Source organism: Amphiura filiformis, chromosome 19 (genome assembly GCF_039555335.1).
Source record: "Amphiura filiformis chromosome 19, Afil_fr2py, whole genome shotgun sequence".
NCBI lineage: Eukaryota > Metazoa > Echinodermata > Ophiuroidea > Amphilepidida > Amphiuridae > Amphiura > Amphiura filiformis.
Genome location: NC_092646.1, coordinates 54907545 through 54932123, shown reverse-complemented (window position 1 = coordinate 54932123; position 24579 = coordinate 54907545). Strand labels below are relative to the sequence as shown.

At 34.9% G+C, this 24579-nt stretch overlaps 1 protein-coding gene across 2 annotated transcripts in view; it reads right to left on the bottom strand.

Moving 5' to 3' along the window:
- The window catches only part of LOC140141509 (amine sulfotransferase-like), a 31227-nt gene extending 7035 nt beyond the window's left edge, over positions 1-24192 (bottom strand). Inside the window, exons 1-5 of one of the 2 annotated variants that reach the window (XM_072163393.1) lie at positions 24031-24192; positions 11886-12091; positions 9736-9992; positions 847-976; positions 199-296 (exon numbers count right to left, since the gene is read on the bottom strand). In XM_072163393.1, coding sequence (XP_072019494.1) covers positions 199-296; positions 847-976; positions 9736-9992; positions 11886-12091; positions 24031-24155 — 816 coding nt within the window. In that variant the 5' untranslated portion in view covers positions 24156-24192. Of the gene's footprint in view, positions 1-198; positions 297-846; positions 977-9735; positions 9993-11885; positions 12092-19117; positions 19225-24030 lie in introns of those variants that run through there. The other variant, XM_072163394.1, reaches the window with a different exon arrangement.
- Between the last annotated feature and the right edge of the window lie 387 nt (positions 24193-24579).

The following is a 24579-nucleotide window of genomic DNA, read 5'->3' as shown; positions in this document are numbered from 1 at the left end:
CCCCCCCCCCCCATTTTACCCTCCCCCAGGGCTCATAATCATTGCACAGCCCCTTACCAGTGATTGCATATATGCCAAAAAGTCCGATTTGAAAAAAGACTATTACAAGATCGTACATTATGGCTTTAAGATCTAACAAATTAAGCACATTTTAGGTTTTTTTTTCTGCCACGAAGAGCTTTTTTAAATAATACAAACCTTTTTCATTTCTTCAAATTTTAGAAACAGGAAATTCTCGTCATAACGATGTTTCTTCCAGAAGCTGAGAACGTATGTGAACCAGGAGCTGTATGGGACTGTAAAAGAGATAAAAATTAGATCAGTTTTGTACAAGCCGTGATTTTTGCATGCGTCACCAGTCACCTACACTAATACCGCATTTGCTACAATATAATAGGGCCTAATACTTGCGAGCATAATTATTTGTGAGTGATGAATCTCTTCTTTTTTTTTTTCAAGATAGAGTGTTTCAAAACACTGTTAGATAACCCTTAAACAAATAAAATATCTATGGGCTATGAGTTACAGTACCAGATTCCTATTTGTGGCCGCCTGCACAGGTACACCGTCGCCACTCGCCAAAGGTACTTGTCTGGTACTGTGCAGTACCAGTGTATAACCAGTGCAGTATCACTGCTGGTGGGTCCTGTGCAGCAACAGCATTGGTACTGTCTAGGTACTCGTGTGTGTACCAGTCAGGTACCTGGGCAGGGGTGTACGTGTGCACTGTGCAGGCTGCCACAATAAGAATTAGGTACTCGTGTGTGTACCAGTCAGGTACCTGGGCAGGGGTGTACGTGTGCACTGTGCAGGCTGCCACAATAAGAATTTTGTAGTGATACTTACTATCATCCGTACAGTAGATCTCGAAGAAATTATCCCAATTCTCAAATCTTGGGTCTGGTCTTTCTCCCATATGCAAGAAATGGAAGAACGACACAGCCAAATCTTTTGGATTTCTCATGACGAATATTACCTATAAGTAAGCAAACCAGTATCAGGCATTAGAAAACAAAATAATGATGATATTATCAACGTGACGGTACGAATACGTATAAACACTTTGGAACGCTATAACACTGAGGTAGAAAGAGTCTCTTCCCGGCCTCAGCTCCACGCACACCATCCATCCTTGCATTACACAGTCGGTTTTTCTGAGACTATATAGAGTATGTTAGTCTCAGGTGATCTTCAAATACAACCTGAAGTAAACTATGTATGCGTAGAATCAAGCCATGGCTATTTAGGATTCCAATACATAAAGTGATTTCTATGAACATTTGAACCATTGCTACCCGACTATAGATGAAGTGAGAATTGCGCCCGAATATACGTTCGGATCCGTTGGATCGAAGTAGAGTCAAAGACACCATATATACCGACAGCATGCATGCATGATCAGAACAAAATAGTCGTGGTTATAGCTGCTTCTAGGATAATCTCAACAAGCTGTATCAGGAAGAAACCATTCCCTATCTACATAACAAGTCTGTTATGTTTTTGAAGAAGCTGCAGCGCGCTTCAAGTCTTCAGACCGGAGTCCCAGGATTGGAGTTGGCGAACTTGGCTGTTACCTGGAAGAAGACCATTCCCTAACGATATTAGAGCGACTTGTAAGAAACCACTCCCTAACGATATTAAGCGACTTTATGGGTACAATTAATAACCCATTTGTTATTGGAGATTGAAGAAGTCCATACCTGGAAGAAACCACTCCCTACCAGCATGACCAGTTTATCAGAGGATCAGATGCTTGAAATTCGACAGCAAATGGAAGAGTTCCATAAGTACCCACTTCTGATCAGTGATATCGTCACAACACACGTACAACACGTTTGGACGAACTCTTCTGACTTTTGTAACGATAACGCTTTTCTACAATCGTATAACATACATCACACTTTAAAATATTAACGTTCGTGTAATAAAACAATAGAAAGACCTAAAATCTTAAGAATACTTTAATGTAACTACGCTACTACAAGTGCTGATTTTACATTTTAAATTTTATTTAAACATTCCTTACATAATTTCAAAGTGATATTATAAAAGTGGTATTGTAAAGTGGTATTATAAACCATATATAACATAATAATACAAATCGAACTTAATATGCATTCTCGATTATTGGTAATAAAATATCAAGAAACAACAATGACCAAAAACATTGTTTTATTGTACTTTTATTTGCAATATTACTCTCAAAGCAGTGCAAGACAATATCACAACAAAATAAACATTGCAATGAACGAAACAATTAAATATTGCTATAAAAATCAATAATTAGTAGGCCTAAATACGCTCAAAATAGTACTTTTATGAGTATGCCTTCGGAAAGGCATAAGACGAAAAGATAGGACTACGAAAAGGCCAGCTCTGACGCAAACGCAATATGTAACACAACTTATACCGTAATCTTCAGGATTTGGACCGCACCACCGTATATAGGCTATACAACGCGTCAACATCGATTGCCGATTCGAAATCACTGTTATAATTGGAATCGCCATGGCTGAAACACAGCTTACATTGATTAGTTCAGGTCAAACAACGTAGAAAAAAATCAAACATGCCCATATTGCTGTTCTCCTAATTGCGCCCACTCCCCACGAAAGTGCAGGTCATGAAACACATCTTCATTTCTGGCCAACACTATAAAAATTAAACTCTAAAAGAAAATTTTTAGTCATTAAAATATTTGTTAAGTGTTCCAGAATATTAAAGGAAACAGGTAAAATACAAAGACATTGTGTATAACAGACTGAAATGAAGATGGCTCATAACGCACTCTCGATCTAACGCGATATGTTCTTTAAAAATTATGAAAATTAAAAATTAACCAACCCTATTCCCAAAGCTAACATTAAATGGTATAAGTCTAATTAAATCTAATGCTACCTTCTTATATTTGAAAACCATAAACCAATGTTAGATGTGTTTTTTAATGATACAATTATATGTCAATGTGAAAGTGATCTTAGTTTATGTTAATTCTTTGTATTCAGTGTTAAAAACAAAATAATTATGTTTAATTTATTGTATTATCTAAACGGTAGCTGACTAAAGTTAAATGATGTTTTTGTCCCAATTTTCTCTCGCGAAAACCCTGCCACCTTTGTTAATTGCGGAAACAATTGATATTAGTGTTTTTGTCTATATGAATATATCGAACATGGGCATGAATGAAAGTAGAAATATTCACTTTTCGACTGTTTCTCAATCATATTGTGCAAATCACAGTTATTGACTGTGCCTCGCTTTTCCATCAAGTTCCGTCACTCCTGCTGATTTCATCTCAACTGGGCCTCCGTATCGTCGATGATGATCATGATGATGGATGCATGATATTGATGCATAGGGAGGTATACTCTTGAATGGCACAGCAAACACATCACATATCCACCTGAAGGGAACAATGTGTAGAAAAACCAGTACGTAAGAATCTCATTAACAACCCAACACAATTCACTCATACCTAAAATCAAATACACCCAGAATTAGAATTCTCCGGGACTAGTCTGTTTAAGAGTCTGGTCTTAAGAAATAAATTCTCGCGATAACTAAAAAAGAGTATGGACGAATGGAATGTTTGATAAGTAGGTTTAAAAGAAAAATAGGTCTAAAGGAAAATAAAATAGATACTAAAGAATTTAGTGTATGGTCGAAATGTATTTGGCTTAAAGTCAAATATTAAAGTTCATTATTGATCATTGTTATATAAACCGAATTGATAACTTTTAATGTACGAAAATGTGACATGTTAAGTTAGACTAGTGCAGAAGAAAAATGGCGGAAAACACAAAAACACGTGCAATAATAATGAAATGATAATAATGATAATACAAAAGAATTCAAACGAATCATAACGATATTGATTGTCACTTCATGCAATAATTACTTGAATGAGTTTATAACTTTGAAACTATATTATAGTGTAAACTAAAGATTTGAAAGTGTTCAAAATGGCCATGCGTTTTGAACTGAACACCCAAAAAGGGTGGTGGTGTCACACTTTTCACCATGATCGTTTTGTTTTTGAGCATATCTTTGAAAGTAAAGAAGCTATGGCAATAATTTATTAATTATGAACTATGGAAAGTTACATGAAGATATCTTGAACAGAAGCAGAATGGCATTCAATCCAATGACCCAAGTCAGGGGTGGTGGCGGCAGCGTCTCATGTGGCAGCGGCTCACTATGTATAAACTCAATGGGAAATTTCATATTTGGTGCCTCGCAGTGCAAAAATTTTCTTTAAAAACTAGTGTATATCAATAAATTTGAGCTAATGATAGGGGCATGTGCTTTGAACTCGACATATAAAATGGGTGAGTGGCGTCACGATTTTTTCATTGTGGTCATTAGTTTTTTTTAATGTATTCGTAAATTGGAATAAAAAAGATTTGATAGTAAATTTGGTATCAAATGACAGCTAAAACACCAATTATTAATTATAGAAAGGTGTCAATAAGATATCTTGAACATAGATATAGAATGGGGCTCAATCCAATTGGCCAAGGCAGGGGTGGTGGAAGTAGCGGGGCACTCTGCACAAAACTGTAAGCCAAGTTTTCATTTTGCGAGCCTCGTAGTCTGTGTGCAAATGTGTTGCTATTTTCCTTAAAAATGAGTGTTTATCAATACATTTGGTTTCAAAAGAAAGCTGACATTATTAGCTACACTTTTGAAGTTAAAATAGTTAGCTGCTTTAGGGTATATGATAGGCCAATCACGCCAATGTTCTCCAGGACAATAAGAAAAAATAATTCTATTTCGGGCACTTTTTGAAAGGTTGTATCATTTTACGGAAGTGATAACCCCCATACATTTATATATTGCAGGAAAGCCCTTACTCTGGTCTATTAGAAAATGACATAAAATAAGATGCAGGGGTAACACAGAGAAATGTTAGTGACATTATACCCCTGTACCACTCTCAGTTGATGTTTTGTCTCATTCACATAAATGTAGGATTAGAACCTTACATTTGACTCTATTTCTGGGTCTCTTGTTGGATTCCTTGTTCAATTTTCTTTCAGAAAATGTATACTTTTATCATGCTAGGGGGGTATGGTTTGAAAAATATGGGCATTTGAAGGTGAAAGATTGTCGCGAATTTCAAAAATCAGTGTGTGACGAAAAGTCGGCGAGGTTAAAACACATGGCCATATATTATAGTGATGAAAAGTGTCACAATTTTGGATTGTTATGATTATAACGTCACAAAATGTGATTTATTTATTACATAAGTATATATGGTGGTGATTTGGTTACACTATAATGGCTTCATTAACAAATATATTAATATATTTTCTATATATGAAAGAGACAGTGCTAAAATGGGCCAATAGAGAGAAAAATGTTAAGCAAAAAAGGAATAAATTTGAATCCTAGCTATATATAAGGTTATACGAAGTTAGTAACTGCATACATGCTCAAATTTTAAGCTTTGGTCGATTTTGATAAGTTTGACAACTTTAACATTCAGCTTCTTCTCTGCTCAAAATCCTGTGTAAAACTCGCAGTATACTTTTCAAATGCTCCATGTATGAATACAGTTAGTTCTTAATATTATTCAATATATCATGTAAAATTCAGCTATATGTATTCTAAATCATCAATACATTGAGGCAAAAGCGTTGTCTAATGGTTGCTAAACACTGATAGGACAAAGTTTGTTTTTCAAACTGCAAAGGCCAAAATCGTGTTTCTTTTTCTCTGGATTGTACGGTATAAGTTTATGGAGTAAATGTGGTAAGTAAGGAGTTCTATGTAAAACGAAATCTTGGAATCTATAAATCCTTAATAACAGGTTGCCTTCATGTTTAAATCATAGTACCTGCTGGTTTCAAATCAATCAGTTAGTACAAATGTATGTTGTTAGATTACAACGACAAAATGTTGACTACTAATAATAATTTCACTGCATGTTAGTAATAATTACGACCAATATTATCAAGCTGCATGGGAAACAAAGCTGCATCCACATCTTCGTGCTGTGGAAATTGAAAAAGAAGTATCATGCAATTAAAGGGTGATGAATTAAAGAAATTAGATGAATAATAATGATAAAACAGATTTATAAAGCTCCTCACAACAAATCTCCATCACTGTGTTCACTAAATGATATCATATAACTTTAACAATAATTATTGTTGCTGATAGACAGATCTTGGCAATTATTTCCAAGTGTACATTTCGGTCCTAAAACAGCCTTTGACCATGATGATCATGCAACATATGATGAAATAGATCACGTGTGTGCATCTGAATAGCATTTCCATGCAATCCCTATGATGTAAATTTTATAATTATTTTGGGATGAAAAGTAAATATTGTTCTAAATGGAGTTAATACAAATATGTCCGTCCACTTTGGTCTTAAAGCTGCAGATGAAGTATATAGGCCTACTTCCAAGACACAATTAAAATAGAATTAACATAAAGGGTTAGCGACCTGGTAATGATAAAACACGATGCAACTGGCTGCTAGAGATAAAGTTATACCAGTTTTGTCTCAAAATAACCATCTGAAAATGATGACTGTTACACAGTATAATATATTGTTAGCATTTTGCTGAATTACAAAGTATATAATGTCGTTATTTCATCTTCATACACCGGCATCTACATTCAAAATTTCAAAGATTTTAACAGTTGTCGGTAGAAGAAATGGTGACGTTGTTCCGAATGACCATCAAAATGTTATTGTTAACTACTTATTGATTGCAGATCATTTGGCACCCATTCATTAAAAAAAACATTGGTCGCATGTGAAAAACAAACAAACAAATGCAATAAGTACAATTGGTCCTGTCATCACTATTTTTCAGCTTTTATAAATCCGTTGTTTTGTATACCACATACTTTAGTATTATGTTTCCTATATCTGATTATAGTTAGTTTAAAATAAAAACGAACAAACAAACAGATTTGTGAGTTTTTTGAAACAGAATCATAAAACGTTTGTGATATTCACAAATATTTGATTTTTTTTTTTTGCATTTATAAAATCCCTTCACTATGTTCACTAAATTATATTATATAACTTTAACAAATGTTGCTGATAGAGGAGACCTTGGCAAACATTTCCAAGTGTACATTTCGGTCCTAAAACAGCCTTTGACCATGATGGTCATGCAACATATAATTTCATCTCTGAAATATCATGATTATCAATGATTATGTTTCAAAACACTATATCAATGCTCAATATTCACGAAACAATCATTTTAAAGAACAATAAAAATAAGTTAGTCAAATTACAAACAGAATTGTTCGTTTCAGTAATTAAGCTTTGGATAAATGGCATAACCCTTATCAAACTTGTACACATGCAGTTAGCCTATAGTTTCAAACAATAGTTTTGTTTGGTGCTACCGAGTCACTCGACTGCAAATCGTAATGCCGTTTTTATACCGTCATCATGGTCATACCACTTGTCGCTGAGCGACGTGACGCATGCGCATTGCATACAAAAAGGGACACAATCCCGGGACACAATCAAGGCTTGTCATTGGCTGACCCAGCAAACTAACAACGTTTCACAGAAAAGGTTTAAATGCCGAGTTATATAAAGGGTATAAACACGTTTTAATAACATTCATAAACATTTTTTTTAAACGTGATGCAAAACATGGTAACAAAATGTTATTTAACTGTTGACTAAATATTTTGCAAAAATGTTTGCCCAAAATATTTTACAATAACGCCGACATTTAAATGTCATTAATGTTTTGAATAAACGTTTTAAGAACATTTTTGTGTTTGCTGAGGCTGACAGGGGTATAGTATTTTAATTTATATCACGCATACCTCATTATTTTATGTAATTAGCTGAACAGCAAGTGTCTAAACAAAAACTAATTAGAAAATTCAAAAATGAAATATTAAAATGCAAATATTGCTTTATGGCAAAGAAATAAATTGCTCATATCATTTTGATATCCAATACATAGGCGTTGTATGCATCGTTCTTTGAAAGTAACAAAATTAAATATTTGGCATCCGGGGGTACAAAATGTTGAGGCTACTGACGGACATGCAATTATCATGATTATATGGAGCAAATGACTCGATAGCACTGACTGGTATCACAGTATTTCTTGTAGCCGAAAAAAAAAAGCATTATGAAAATACCAATAAACATAAATAAAGACTTGGAAAACAAAAATATACGGGATTACTGGAATCATTAGGCGGAGACGCCCTATTTAACGTTAGCTTTGGAAATTTAATTGTTTGATTGATTTTCACCTCTAGTAAGACATGTGGAAAATAAAGAAAGTAATTAAATATCCAAAGCTAACGCTAAATAGGGCGCCTCCGCCTAATGACTTTCTTAAAACAAAACAGGATAACACACAATCATGGCAAGGTAGGCTATAATTGAAATTGAAATTAATGGCTAAAGGAAACTGGATGATGAGAAAGAAAATTTGCAAATGTATGGTACTCTTTGACCCGGTTCCAAAGCAAATAAGATACACGATTATACGATCCTTTAAGCTTCTTTATCAAAGTGTAATACCTTCCGTGCCAAAAAGTGTTCATTGAGAAATAAGATTATGACGCAAAACAGATCAAATGTTTAATTAACTCGCAACCGTGTAAGTTTTAATTTTACTCGGAACCGAATCAAAATGTCGAGTCATTCATTTGCACGATAAAGAAAGAGGAGATAAAGGTTTAACTTGATATATATGTGATAACGTGGTCTTTATAATCATCAGCATTTGACTTGCAAATTTACGTTTCGAAATACCAAAATAAAGAAAAAGTGGATCACCCATTTTGGCCAAACAAATCAAATTGGTTATGATAATCCGGAATTACTGTTTTCTATTTCTTTGCATATTTTGCCTATTGAAATTCAAAATTGTCGACTTGGGCCCCGGGCCTTATGTGGATGAGATCGGCGGCTAAAAAAGCAATAAGTTTGGGAGAGTCTGGGTGCATGTGATCAGAGGTTTACAGACATGGGAAAGGGCAAAGCAACGTGGTCTGCAACTAAAAGAAAAATTATACAACATTTCAAAACATCGAAGCATACGTGAAGCAGTATCATTTTGGGGCCATTCCCCTTATCTGCCAGTTTCCTCGGGACAACATTCTTCATTTATTTCAATGGTATAGTTGAATGATGAATCAAAGCCGCAAATCTGGACGTGGTCTCGTACTGCATGATATAAGAATCGTCATAAATTCACAATGTGGTAACAAGCTATAACAATACAGAAATTAGCTAGTTTCTCACCCGGATATCTTCCAGGGCTGCTAGTTTTCCGCTTTTCAGAACTCACCGTCGTCTGAGCCCAATTAGCCTTTTCGAGATATGACGGACAAAATAGGATGGCGCTACACCATGTATACACGAAGTGGGTAAAGTCATTTGAATTTGCCGGGTTTTACCCAGATTGAAGACTGTCCTCCTTTTGTGTGTACGCCATACTTCAAAAAATCTAATCACCCTTAATTGCATTTATAATTTGTATAACAAGTTGGATCTTAATGGAACATAGATTAAACCTATCAGGAATCGTAACAAAAATGAAATTATTACATTGTTATCCTCTGCACCGACTGATAATAAAGAGTAGCCTACATAAGACCTATCTCAATGACCGTCTCATGGGCCTATCTAAAATATTTGGGCTTTCTACAAAATCGTGCAACTAAGCAACTCAAAACCAAGGAAACAACAAAGAGAGAACACCATCGGCCATTTTGAACCTACCTTTCCTTTTCCCTCATAAATTTGTTTAGGCATTAGATGCTCCGCAAGATGAGTCATAAACACCCTCGGAGATGGCCAATTCTTGCATCGCTCGTACATAGGGACCAGCTTTTCTATAGGCATATCTTTGGGTGGAGTCACTCCCCCTGGTCTGTAGATGTCGAATTCGACAGGGTGTGGTTGTCTTGTGCGGTCTATTCTGTCCACATGGCCTTCTGATAGGATAAGTTGTACAATTTCAGATGTCCAGTGAGTTCCTGACGGGGAAAACACAACAAAATGAGCTTCATGATAGTTTATGAAGATGAGGAGGGGAACGTGACCTAGCGGTGTTTGCACACATTGAGACAAATAAAGCTGACACACAAGAGGAAACCGATTCAACTTCATTATAACCAAAATTAAGTATTATAATAGTGGTAGGTCCTATTTGTCCAAATGTTCGCGCAGTTGTTTCAAGAATGGGGGGGGGGCATTATGTATCATGAGCCCTGCATGGGCGCCATAACCCCTAGCTACGCCAAATGCACTGTCTTTTCGCCAGCCCATTCGGGGCTGGTACCTGTTTCAGGTTTGGGGTCAGTTTACTCAAGAGATTATATTTTAGTGGTATTGGAATGATTTTTTTTTTTACTTTTTGTGGTTAAATTTTTTTTTAGATATTTTAATTCGATTTGTTAGGAAAAGTAAGTATGTTTTGCCGTTTCAACGAACGAAAACGAGTGAGTATTACCAAAGTTATGTTTGAACTAATTAATTATGACTTTAAAAGTTTAAAGGCCTAAATGTAACAATAATAGTTAATATATATAGCATCATATGGTCAGCAGAAGAAAATCTGACATCACCTATGATGTCATATCAGTGTCCTTGACCGGGGTCCTTACTCCTTGACCACTGAACAGCGTGATATCATGTTGATAACAGATCTATAGAATCAAAATCTTCATCATATCCCGGATCATATCACAGATTCTCAACAATCTGTGATCATATGGACCATATTGATGTGAAAGTAGTTATCTATCATATCCTGTGTCGTTTTATGGATAAAAATGACTCAAAATGTTATTGATGAAATGGTTGCTATCATAAACATCAGTTTTGTCTTTTCAACGGGAAAAATCCGATGCAAAATAAAGTTTTTAGGGCCTAGCTATAATATGGGCATAATTTATGCATATAGTATTGAACAATGTACCCCATTTGACATGCACTTATAGATAAATAAATTGTCTTACTTTATTAATTTAATAACTTCTTTATTATAAATAAAATGACACATAACTATTTGATTCATAAAATTACATTCAACAAAATGATTGAAGAGAAAACACACAAGGCACTAGGCAGACTGTTATAGAATGGAGTATGTAAGATGCCATGTCCATAGCTTCGCAGGAGTTTCCGACTAGCAATCAACATGATCAGCACATTCAGAAAAACACAGTTTAAGAGTGAAGATTGTAGTGAGTAACCAGTCCTTTATAAATGTGCTGGCCACTATCTATTATAATATAGTAGGCTTAAACTATACATTGCGAATTAATTAAGTTATTTTAAAATAAAATGTACATGTAAGTTAACTCAAACCGGCAGTGTATATATCGAAAGCAGTGAAATCGGACATTCCTAAGCGAAGATATTGAGTTCGTAAGTTCTGGTATTACAAAATTGGAAATTGAGATATCGTGGGTAAAAAGCTGAAAAGACAAAAAACCAACGACAACAACAACAACAACAACAACAACAACAAAACAAACAGACCAGAACAATTTGGAGTACATGTAATGAATTAAAAGAGTTGACATGAGATTAGGAATTAATGTTTTCTGCTGTTTCAGTGTGCATGTTCTCATCGTTGATGGTTTGGTGGACTGTCATGTAGATGTAAGCGTGATCCTAAAAATGCCTTTCACATTGACCAAAACTAATTACAAGACCTCTTCTACATTGAGGCTGGCTTTCCCTTTTAAAGGGAATTTTTATTAGAGCTGAAATGATCAAAATCAATGGTCTTTCGAAGCACTATTTTGGTAAGATTTATGGCGCCAGTCTTTTGAGCTGCGAAATCCAAAAGGGAGGTCTTTCGGGGAACATACCCGTATGGTCATTTGTGTTAAGTTCCCCTTCCCGGGCGAAAGACTCACCTGCTTTGGGGTATGTTGTGACCCATATATCGTCTTGCCTGATGTCATAGTCTTTGAGTGCTACCAAGGCTCTTTGTGATACCATCCATGGTAGTTGTATATCACCAACTGCTGTATGACCACCTGACATATCTAAACATTTTACTTCTGTTGGTTTTCCTTTGAAATTAAATTTAACTTGGCCGAATGAGTGAGGCATCTTGAATCTGAAAGAACAAGGTTTTATACGAGAAGAAAGAATAATAACATCATTAATATATTCAGATAAAAAAATGGAAAGGGGATGCTATTTTAAGGGGGGTACACTGTACGCTGGAAAATGGATGATTTTTAGTTACTTTGCCTCAATGGTTAAGGGATGTGGAATGAGCGTTTCGACAGGTTTTTTTTTGTGGGACATGAGAGCATATCAGACATATCGAACCGCATTCTGAATACGAAGAAAGTCCTGATGATATCAAATAATTTTCTTCTTTTTTAAATTCGCGATAATTTTATGACAAATTATTAAAATTTGATATTTTTAAAATTTTTGATATATAACAGTTCTCGAAGTAAACTTTAAAAATCTAATGATATGTACTTAAAGCGTATGTAGCTGGGAGGAAACGCCGACGATCAATTGAAAATTTTGACCTTTCACTCAGATATACATTTTTTCCCAAAAAGACCTAATCTTTGTTTGGTGTTTTTGGGGAAAAATCCATATCTTCAAATGATACAAAAGGTCAAAATTTTCAATTGATCGTCGGCTTTTCATCCCAGCTACATACACTTTAAGTACATATCATCAGATTTATAAAATTTACTTCGAGGACTGTTAAATATCAAAAATATCAATTTTTGATTATTTACCATAAAATGTATAATTTATATTACATTACAAATTTCAAAAAATAAAAATTATTTGATATCAGAAAGACATTCTTCGTATTCAGAATGCAATTCGATATCTCTGGTGTGCTCTCATCTCCCACAAAAAATACTGTTCAAACCCTCATACCCCATCCCTTAAGCAGGCTGTGCGTGAGCACTTTGAAGGGTGGAGCTCGAGGAGTGTGTTGTTCCTTCTCGAGTTCTTCAACCTATAGCTAATAACGCATACAAACTCTGCAAAGTTACATAATATAAATTGCACAAAGGAAATGTTTGACTTTATTTTGAAGGGTAGGATTCATTTTAAAATAGCAATCCAAAAAATGGAAATTATTTGATATCAGAAAGACATTCTCCGTATTCAGAATGCAATTCGATATGTCTGATGTGCTCTCATTTCCCACAAAAAATACTGTCGAAACGCTCAAAACGCTCATTCCAGATCCCTTAACTGAATTGTCATTTCGTTCACCGAGCTGAAGCTTGATGAGAGTATAGGCCTACACAGGTGGTTACTCAGAAATGATGCAATCATGCAAGTAATATTATTATCATCTTCTCTGGTTTACTGATATAAACGGATCATATATTAAACGGTATCATAAATTGTTTATCACAATGCAAAATAATAATAAAAAAATAACAAGCAATAGTACATATCATGATACTGCAAACGCCTCGATGCGTTTTACAGAAGAGTGACAATAAAATACCAACTACATAAAAAATAGCATAAAATACCTATGGGTTAAACGAGAGTTCAGTAGTAGAGCAAAACTTAAAACTTTAATGGCTAAGGTTTGTACAGTGAAATATATGAAGATGTTTGTTTTTTATCATAAGATACTGTTAAAAAGCACACTTTAAACACGACACTGCAAAAATATTTTACTCAACATTGAGTAAAAAGGTCACAACTCAACAAATGAGTAAAGTAAAAATTACTCAACATTGAGCTCATATAGATAAATATTACCCAACATTGAGGGTAATGTCTATTAAAATGAGCTCAATGATGGGCATTATTTACTCAATTTGAGTGATTTTTTACTCATTTTGTTGAGTTGTGACCTTTAATTACTCAAGTTCAGTAAAATATTTCTAAGAGTGTTATTGTGTTAAAAACATAAACATCTTTATGTTTTTACGTGTTTTAGTGTTATTTTAGTGTTTATGAATTAACACTGTACAAACAGGTGTTTATTAAATGTTCAGGTGTTTATTAAGTGTTGCTCTGCTGTTTTTGCAGGGCAGTGTTTGCATAAAAAAGGCATAAACATACCCAATATATGGGTTAAACGAGATCGAGAGTTCAGTACCTAGGTTTAAAAGATGACAACAAAATTCGAGTCATTAAAATGCACTTTCGAAGTCTCCAAGTCTGTACTTTATGTACCAGTAAGAGTTATCATGGTTATGGCAGAAAAAGTCACATCACAAAATAATGAGAATGGGGGTCTAACGAGCCGCTTGATGGTTCTTTTAAGGTGGTACTACACCCTTGGCCAATTTTGTGCCTATTTTTGCATTTTTCTCGAAAATTATAGCGCATTGGTGACAAGTAAGATATGTATATTATAGGGGCAAGGACTACAACTACTGCACTGGAAACTTTATTTCAGCACAGACAACAGTTGCGGAGATACAGTCAAAAATGAGGGAATATTTGATCAATAAATCAATAACTACTTGTCTTCAGTCACTGAAATTCCAGTGTAGTAACTGGATTCCTTGCCCCTATAATATACTGAACTTTTGTTACCAGTGTGTTATTAGTTTTTGACAAAAATGCAAAAATAGTCACAAATTTATCAAGGGGTGTAGTACCACCTTAACATGTTTATTATTTGCAATATTCATAATTGTGTGACAATCGGGTAAAATATTCTTAGAAACGTTAAACAACGACACAAATTAATACTATAGGCCTATGTTTTGATTTTTTGTGTGTAAATAATAATACCTGATAGGTTCGCGCATTATCATTATGTCTAGCATGTCTAGTATTCCACTGGTCAATTTTGACTTTATCATGGGGTGTAGTAGTCCATGGATTTCATTTAATCGATTTAAATCAAAACAATCCGATTTAAATCCAAAAAAATCCAACTTTCTTTAATAAAAAAAATCAGTCACACTGAAGTGTAATTAATTTCAAATTATATCATTAAATATGACAAAAGTATCGATCATCAACTAATTGTTCATATATGCATGCCAAGTCAACTAATTTCGAATTATGATAATAGAGTTTCTAAATCAAACACTAGGATCAACAACATACTCATCTATCAGGATAACAGTTCTTTAACCCCAATACATTTGTACATTCATTGAATGACCTTTGAAAATTTGGGTACAAAAACTCATACCCTGCAACGTGAGGTCAAATTTTGCACTATGATTGTTTAATTGAGGTTATTGAACTATGCCATTGGGATGAGGCCATTGTCATGATTGTGGTCCATAGCCAAACAATAAACTTCAACATGAAATTGCCATTAATTAATGACAATGATGCTATAATCCAAACATAATTATAAAGCTAAACGAAATCTTATTCATGATTGATCATTTATCTAAAGAATTGGTAAATTTAAGTATCTTAATCTTTGAAATATAACTACTAAATAGTTATGCTTCTTATTTGCTTATATAATGATTCTTATTACTAAGATATAAAGTTATAATTCTATCTAGACATAATATTTAATCCAGCATAAACTAGGGACTTAATTGTACCGTATCTGAATAATATAGTCAGCCTGCTACGCTAATTGCCTAGTAATTTAATTGGAGAACAAAGAACAAAATATGGTTCAAGCATACATCAATTATATAATCACCCTAATTATTTAGGATTATTCCCTTTTATTAGTATCATTATCATTTTTTCTTGTGCAAAGATTGGTGAAGAAATGACTTTAGGCAATTAGCGTAGCAGGCTGACCTCTGTTACTATGATATTTTAATATCAAAATAATATTCTATCATTGGATTTCTTATTTACAACATTTCTTATATAAACATCTAAAAAAAAGTAACTAACCCCCTTAAATAATGGCCATTATTTCAAAAATGGGCTATTGTATTACAAACCTGTAAAATGCGCATTTTGACACCTCATTTGATACGATAGCCCAGAAATCAATAAAACACCGGTCAATTTAATGTAGTGAGGTCCAGATTTGAAAGTTGCACGCTGTGATCCGCGGGGCTGTGACGTCAATATTTTAGTCAATTGCTACAAATGAGGTGTCAAAATGTGCGGAAATAAATTCTGCTTCCGATGCATGTTACAGATTTGTAATACAATCGCCCGTATTTCAATAGAGTGTATGCAATAAACCAACCGGAACGGTATAACAATTGAGATGGCAGCCATGTTGGAGGACAGTTCTAAAATAGCTTAAGATGACAGAGGGACAGGTCTCTAGATCGATTCCACATCCATTCATACCTATCACCTGTTTTAATGTATTATCATGCGATTTGCCCCGTGGCACCTTATGGAGGACAGAATTTTATTTAAATGAGGATGACTCTGTCATGAGTGACGTCGTATTGCATACCCTCTATAATGGTCATTATTTAAGGGGGCTAATTACTTTTTTTTGAGATGCTTATTTCCCTGCCACAAACACTGATAAAGAGATGTTTAAAAAAATGCAAATCTTATTGAATTAAGCATGGCCAAATGAGCATGGAAATAGCAGATATTTATAGATTATCTATACCCTTCATGCTCTTTCCAAGAAATGAGTTTGAATAGTTAAAAGTGAAGGTCTCATCACCATGTTCACGCGCATACTTTGGTGTTTTTCATATTGCTTACATAACACTTATCATGCTTATTGAGCCCAAAGTGTGGCTTTCTTATAGGCCTACTCTCTAAATGTAAAAGAGTGAAAAACACACTCCCAAAAAGAGTGATTCACTTATAAGACCACTCAAAAAGGAGTGAAATGTGTTTTTTTTACTTTAGAACCACTCAAAAAAGAGTGAAAACCACTCTTTAAGAGTGAATTTCAACTCTTTCAAGGAGTTAAATGAAGGACAACTCTAAAAACGTGTTCACTCATGCTGCCCTGCACTTCCCGCCGTGAATCAAATCATCCTCCAGACACGCACCAGAGAGTTGATATTCTTGAGAGGGCACTCTATTCACGTGGTTTCTTTTCCAACGCTAAAAGATCACGAATTTTGGTGGTTTGCAAATGAAAAGTGTCCGCACTATCGATTGATTACGTAACTGTTATGAATAATTTATTAGGTTTTCAATGCAATCGCCTCGACCCATTAATACATATTATCTGTATTATCAAAGTACTTGGAACAGCAATCCGGTGAGTTCACTGAACTACGCCCTAATACTGATGGAGTTTTAATGGCGTTAATCCTCTCCATACACAGATGAACAAATACAATAGATGAAGGTCAACATGAATGACCTCCTATGTGACATGTTATATGTGATGTACAAAAACCTGAATATCATAAAGATCAGTATTTTGTTTGTGCATATGAACTGCACATTTACGTTGCTAAATATTACTCATCATACATAATGACAAATATTGGTATTATGACAATAGGGTATATACATTGTATATAAAACGACTAATAGATCCTACTATCATGGCGTCAGGTCAATGTTCATCATATCCCGTATGTTTCTTAAAATTCATTCATATTTGAGACAAATTGCTGTGCCCATTTGATAGGTGCACAGGTAGATCCGTGTTTTTTTAATTTTCATTTCCTTTTAATGAAAGAATTAAGGTTTTCTACTGCACGGGGGCCACAAGGGTGATACTAATTTTAATGCTATATTTTCAAAACGAACTTACATGTTCCCGATTGGCTCTATAGCGATTTCACAAAAAAGGTATTTCTAGTACAATGCAGCGTCGGATTCTAGCTGAGAGCGTAGCCTAAGTCATTATAGACTCCAAAAAGGGCTCTCCATACACAAATGAACAAACACAAAGGAGGGTAGTCTCCTCCGTGACCAGCTTGATTTCGATGGAGCGAAACCAAATTGGCTGCAGAGGAGACGGGTAATTTTGCCATGCAAATGAGGTGAGTGTCATAGCCCTGCACGCACCATAAGATATGCTAATGCATGGAGTACAAAGAATTACTTTGATCAATACCAGTTAAACAGGTGATTGGTATTGTACTCCATGCATTTGCATATTATCTTATGGAGCGTGTCTGGAGGATGATTTGATTCACGGCGGGAAGTGCAGGGCAGCATGAGTGAACACGGGTGACGAGGATGATTTGGCCGAGTAAAATAAAAACATGTTTCTCGTCCGGGTTTAAAAAAGGAGGAAGAGGGGCTTGAGGCCCTTTTTTTATTTTATTGTTCTGGTAGGTACGCCCCGCTAGTGATCACAGAACCATCCAGAATTGTTTCTTGCATATTAGCAAGGCTATAGAAAACATCTCAACTTCCAAGACATCTTTCTTCAAAAGTTTTGACTGAATTTAAAAAACTGAAAATAAATTTGAAGCGGCCTCAAAAAGGAAGCGGAAGGGGACGAGAAACATGTTTTATTTTTATTCGGCCTTATGATCTTCCGTGCAGTAGAAACAGGAAAATCCGAAATATTACTCAAATTTGGTCCAACTTTGGCCTAAATGTAACACAAAAATCGAAAATGTAACACGTTAAAACTAGCACAGTGTTATACTGTGTAGTTTTCCGATGATGCAAAAAATCAAAGTATTCATCGAAAAAATCCAAGAAATTGTGAATCTTGCGATGAAATTTATACATCAAAATGTTTCAGAATTGTCAACTTGCCTAAAAATTCCGTTGATCAAAAACATGTGCCCTGAAAATGTCATTATTTTCCTTATCTCTTCACCGATTTTCAAGGTTTAAAAAACTTCGTGTAGATTGCCATTTTGTCTAAATGGGAGTAGAAAGTTGTCAGATTCAAAACATTATTCAACCCCCAAAGACCTTTCTAAAATCCCCGTGCCGAACACACGAAGATTAAAATTTCGGCTGGGCATTCGGCAAACATCGGCAGAAACTCGCTGAGTCGACTGTGATTGGTCAAGCGGCTGGAGCATGCGCGAGTAATTTAACAAGCATTTGGATACAGTAATATTTGTAGTGCCCTGTAACGAAATTACAACACATTATCTATGGAGCAGCGTAAAATACATAATAATCATGCATAACTCGCAAACGCAAAATTGGAATCAACTATATAATTTTTTGGAATAAGCTTTTTCGTGGATATATCCACTGAAAAATGTCATAAAAAGAGGATACTAGGATCACGAAATACTCCTTTAACTATAACATAGAAGCTAAATAAATTTACATATAGGCCCACCTGTGTAACAGTGAAACAAAAGCAAAGCAAGTTTTAGTTGGATGTTCTCTTCATCAGCAGCTGAACTCCAGTGACACCTCATCAGAGTGACGTCGTATTGAACCGGGACTGAATACCCTCTACACCACTTGACGGTATTTATCTCTTTCTTCCATGGTATTTCCATGTATTGAAGTAATCATGGTAATAGCATTAGCATTTACTTAGAAAAATCAACAGAGCTGCACTAATAGTTTTCATGCCCCAGTGAATGCATATGGTGTCACAGGAGTTGCAAAATATTTAATGCAGCTGGAGAATAACAAAAAACTTTTGTGTCCAAAGTCACACACAATTTTTAATATATCGTGCTGCACTACAAGCAGGTTGCACCCATCACCTGTGTATATTACCACCCCTTCCCCAATATCTCACTTTTGGAAGTCAATTACCACCCCTTCCCCCACTCCACTATCTCAAATTTGGAAGTCATGACAATTGACTCAATTGTCATCCTTTCCCCACTATCTCACTACGGGAAGGGGTAGTAAATGACTACTTTTGGTAGTCATTTACTACCCTTTTCCCACTATCTCACCTATTGGAAGTCATTTGCCACCTCTTCCCCACTATCTCACTTTTAAAAGTCATTTGCCACCCCTTCCCCACTATCTCACTTTTGGATGTCAATTGCAACCCCTTCCCCACTATCTCACTTTTGGAAGTCATTTAACACCCCTTCCCCATTATCTCACTTTTTGATGTCAATTGCCACCCCTTCCCTACTATCTCATTTTTGCAAGTCATTTACCACCCCTTCCCCACTATCTCACTTTTGGAAGTCATTTAACATCCCTTCCCCGCTATCTCACTTTTTGATGTTAATTGCCACCCCTCCCTCACTATCTTACTTTTTGATGTCAATTGCCATCTCACTTTTGGAAGTCATTTACCACCCCTTCCCCACTATCTCACTTTTTGATGTCAATTGCCACCCCTTCCCGCTATCTCACTTTTTGATGTCAATTGCCACCCCTCCCCCCACTATCTCAATTTTGGAAGTCATTTACCACCCCTTCCCCACTATCTCACTTTTTGATGTCAATTGCCACTTTGGAAGTCATTTACCACCCCTTCTCACTATCTCACTTTTGGAAGTCATTTACCACCCATTCCCCACTATCTCACTTTTTGATGTCAATTGCCACCCCTTCCCCACTATCTCAATTTTGAGTCAATTACCACCCCTTCCCCATTATCTCACTTTTGGAAGTCATTTACCACCTTCCCCACTATCTCACTTTTGGAAGTCATTTACCACCCTTCATCTCACTTTTGGAAGTCAACTAGGCCTACCACCCCTTCCCCACTATAGGCCTCTTACCCACTATCTCACTTTTGCAAGTCAATTGCCAGCCCTTCCCCACTATCTCACTTTTGCAAGTTATTTGCCACCCCTTCCCCACTATCTCACTTTTGGAAGTCATTTACCACCCTTCATTTCACTTTTGAAGTCAACTACCACCCCTTCTCCACTATAGGCCCCTTCCCCACTATCTCACTTTTGCCAGTCAATTGCCACCCCTTCCCCACTATCTCAATTTTGGAAGGTAATAGTCATCCCTTCCCCACTATCTCAGCAAGTCATTTACCACCCCTTCCTCACTATCTCACCTATTAGAAGTCAATTACCACCCCTTCCCCACTACATGTATCTCACTTTTGCAAGTCAATTGCCACCCCTTCCCCACTAAAGGGTTCACAAAAAATAACTCCCCCTAAAATTACAAAACATTTTTTTGCATAACTTGACATACATTTCGTGGATTTGAAAAATTTAAAAACCTGTGAATAAAAGAATTGTTTTTCTACCCTCCCAACGTTCTTTCGTCTGAAAATCTTTTTGTTTAGGCCAAAAATAATCACGTTTTCTAAAAATGATGCTTTCAGAAAAAGTTGCACTTTTCAACATCCTCATTTATGTCAAAATTAGCTTCAACAAATCATTATTTTGCACTACGTGATGGTTGTATGGGTGACTAAGGGTTCAGAGACAAAAAGGTGAAGGAAAAAAACCTATTAAATCAATCGTAACATTGATACCCAGAAAGTTTTGTACGTTACAAAATGTTGAAAAGCGCAATTTTTTTTTAAAGCATCATTTTGGAAAAATGTGATTATTTTTGACCAAAACAAAAACGATTTTGAGAAGGGATAACTTTGGTAGAGTAGCAAAAAGATGCCTCTAGGCCATTCACAGGTTTTTAAATTTTTCAAATCAACAAAATGAATGTTAAGTTATGCAAAGAAATGTTTTGTAACTCCTAAATTGATTTTACCATTTTTGAAACACTGGCTCAATAAAATCTTCTAGAAAAACCCCGTAGATGTTAATTAGTCATTGTTTTATACTGCAAGATGATTGCATGGGTGACTGGGTAATCGTATACATAAAAATTAAAGAAAACAAAAACACCATTAAATAAATCTAAACATTGATATCGAGAATGTTTTTGTACATTAAATGTATAGGATGTGGAAAAGTGCAAATTTTTCTGAAAGCATCATTTTTGGAAAATGTGATTATTTTTGGCCAAAACAAAAAGATTTTTTAATGAAAGAACTTTGGGAGGGTAGGAAAATGATTCCTTTATTCACAGGTTTTTAGATTTTTCAAAACAACGAAATCTATGTCAAGTTATGCAAAGAAATGTCTTGTAATTTTAGGGGGGGAGTTATTTTTGTGAACCCTTTATCTCACCTATTGGAAGTCAATTGTCTGTAATATAACGCATTCAAATAAACATACACCACCACCCCCACATGCAGGACTTTAAATGTCTTAATGTGTTATATCTTAATTATAACCACAGACATTACCAACCAGTGCCAAAATGCTACATGCCTAAGGGAACAACCCAAAAGTGCGATGAAGCCCTATAAACGAAAGTCCTTTTGTTAGGGAGGAAAGGGGTCAAAAAGTCCGATTACGTTTGTAAAAAAGTAGTTAAAACATCGGTCAAAGTTGATCTTTTTTAAGGATTTAATATATAAATTTTAGTATTTTCTGAAGTACGATATTGACATTTTACAGTGGTTACTTGAAATAATTTCAAATCAATATAGAGTGCAGTACTCGCAACCTGCAATTTGTAAGTTAATTTTTAATCAGCTGTACCGCACCTTGATTCTTTTTTATTTGAAAATCCAGCAAGTCATAATTTTTTCGTGCCCATAAAAAGGTATGAAGAAAAATATTTTAAAATAAAATATAATATTGGTTTCTTCCATAAACGTGATCAATATCATTGCATTGTTGTACTCCTCCACATCCCCATCCATCATAGCGACGGTCCTGTATCCTGTGAATCCGGGTTGGAATTTTCGATATTTGAAAACTTACGTTAGAAGGGAGGGGGGGGGGTTAGCCTTCTAACGAAAGGACTTTCGTTTATAGGGCTTCATCGAACTTTTGGGTTGTTCCCTAAGTACTTTAAACACTACAATGAATGAACTTTGTAACACTTTTTAAACATATCTAAGTGTTTACCACAGTTAAGTTATAGGAGGCAAACACTCATTTAAACACATAAATAATCCTCCGAAGTTCCGAACACTATTTAGATATTAAAAATATATACACATTTGCTGTGAGAGTAAACACCCTGTTTACGAAATATCTACGAGTTGAGTATGGTAGATATTTATTTATTTATATATGAGTGTGTTCAGATTTTCCTCGAAGAAAACTACATATAGCAATGTCAATTTTATGTGAAAACTACTGTAACAAACGGGTATCAACAACAACAAAACACACACACAAAAAAAAACACCTTCTCCCTTCTCACTTTTCCAAAAACGTGGGGACGTGAAACGAAATTTTAATTTCATGTGACCTTTTAAAGCTATATTGCATTGACAAGGGATAGTCCTGTGGTGCCAAACCAAAGAAAGAAAATACTGCAGGAAACCATACATTCAAAAAACACTGCAGCTGAAAATACAACCACTTGCATAAACAATTAGAGGACCGGTTCATTAACGCGCGTATGCGAAATATTTATGAATAATTAATATAAATGAAAAAAAAACCTGACTCGTTTTAATAGCATGTTTAGGACGAATTATATCCGATACTTATCAATTTTCATTTACGATGTCACTACTAATAAAGTTTACAGAATGTATAAAGAAAAGCTAAAGATCGACATTTTTGTTCTTTAGATCGATGACACGATATCATACATTAACAAAATAATACATTCACATAACAAAAAAAATCAAATTAAATATGACTCAATGTAATCTGTAAATAATACGTTCCACCGAAACAAAAACAAAAAATATAGTAACAGAAAATTAAGCTTATGTGATTTTATAGCATGCATTAAAGACAAATATCTTCCAGATTTTACGTCTACGTCTTAATATTATTAATTACTATGTATATATAATTAGCGAGTGGACTTGAATGAATGTTAATGATCGCACCATGCGTGTGTCGCTGTTACGTTGTATGTGCTAATAAAAGTAAATCTAAAAAAACCTTTTTGTGTCATTGACCGTCTGCATCAACCGAGTAAAATTCCAGAGGAAAAGGCTTTTTATCTTTGCATCAAAACCACAATAATGTTTGCAAATTTACACATCTACTTTGTACAAATAGTTTTAAAAATTGTTATTCTCGCTGATATTATTGAAAACATTACAATGAAAAAAAATCTTATTTAAACGAAAATCGCTAAATCGTTCAGATGAAGTCTATGCCACCGTGCACGTGAGAGGAGCATGATGTCTGGCTTTAATCGGGCTGATAAATTTTAAAAAGGTATAAATTATGCGAAAAATATCTTCTTCGTAAAAATGCTATCACGCAATTTTTAAATCATTATTTTTATCTTTAAATAAAAATAAATTTAGATAATTTTTACCTTTCCCTTTTCAGCCTTTTGATATCTCCTTCTGCATATATCACTGTGGTAGCTGGAGTCTTCATTGATGAGTTTGGTGCACTAAATTTCCTCAGCAGAGTCTTTGTGCTTATCACTGCAGTCATGGACGGAAGGGACGGGTCGATGGTCGCCTCTTACACAAACTCCTCATTTTGACGCTTGATGTATTTGTATTTGACGAATGCAAATAAAGTTACAAAACGCAGCAAATTCCAGCAATGATTGTTATACGATGGAAAATAGTTCAAACAAAGAGCCCAGCAAACACAATACAGTTACAGAAAACGATTAATTGTCGAATTACATCAAGGGTATAATAAAACGTTTTACTAACATTCAATTTTGTTGTTGAAAATTTGCTTCAAAACATCTACTAGTAACATATATGTTTAATATTTAAGTGTCGATAGAATATTGAGCAAAACGTTTAGCAATAACATATTTTAATTGTTGTTGTATAGTGTTTTTTAATTTTCAAAAACGTTAATATAACCTTTAAATAACACAACAACTAAATATTATTAAAAC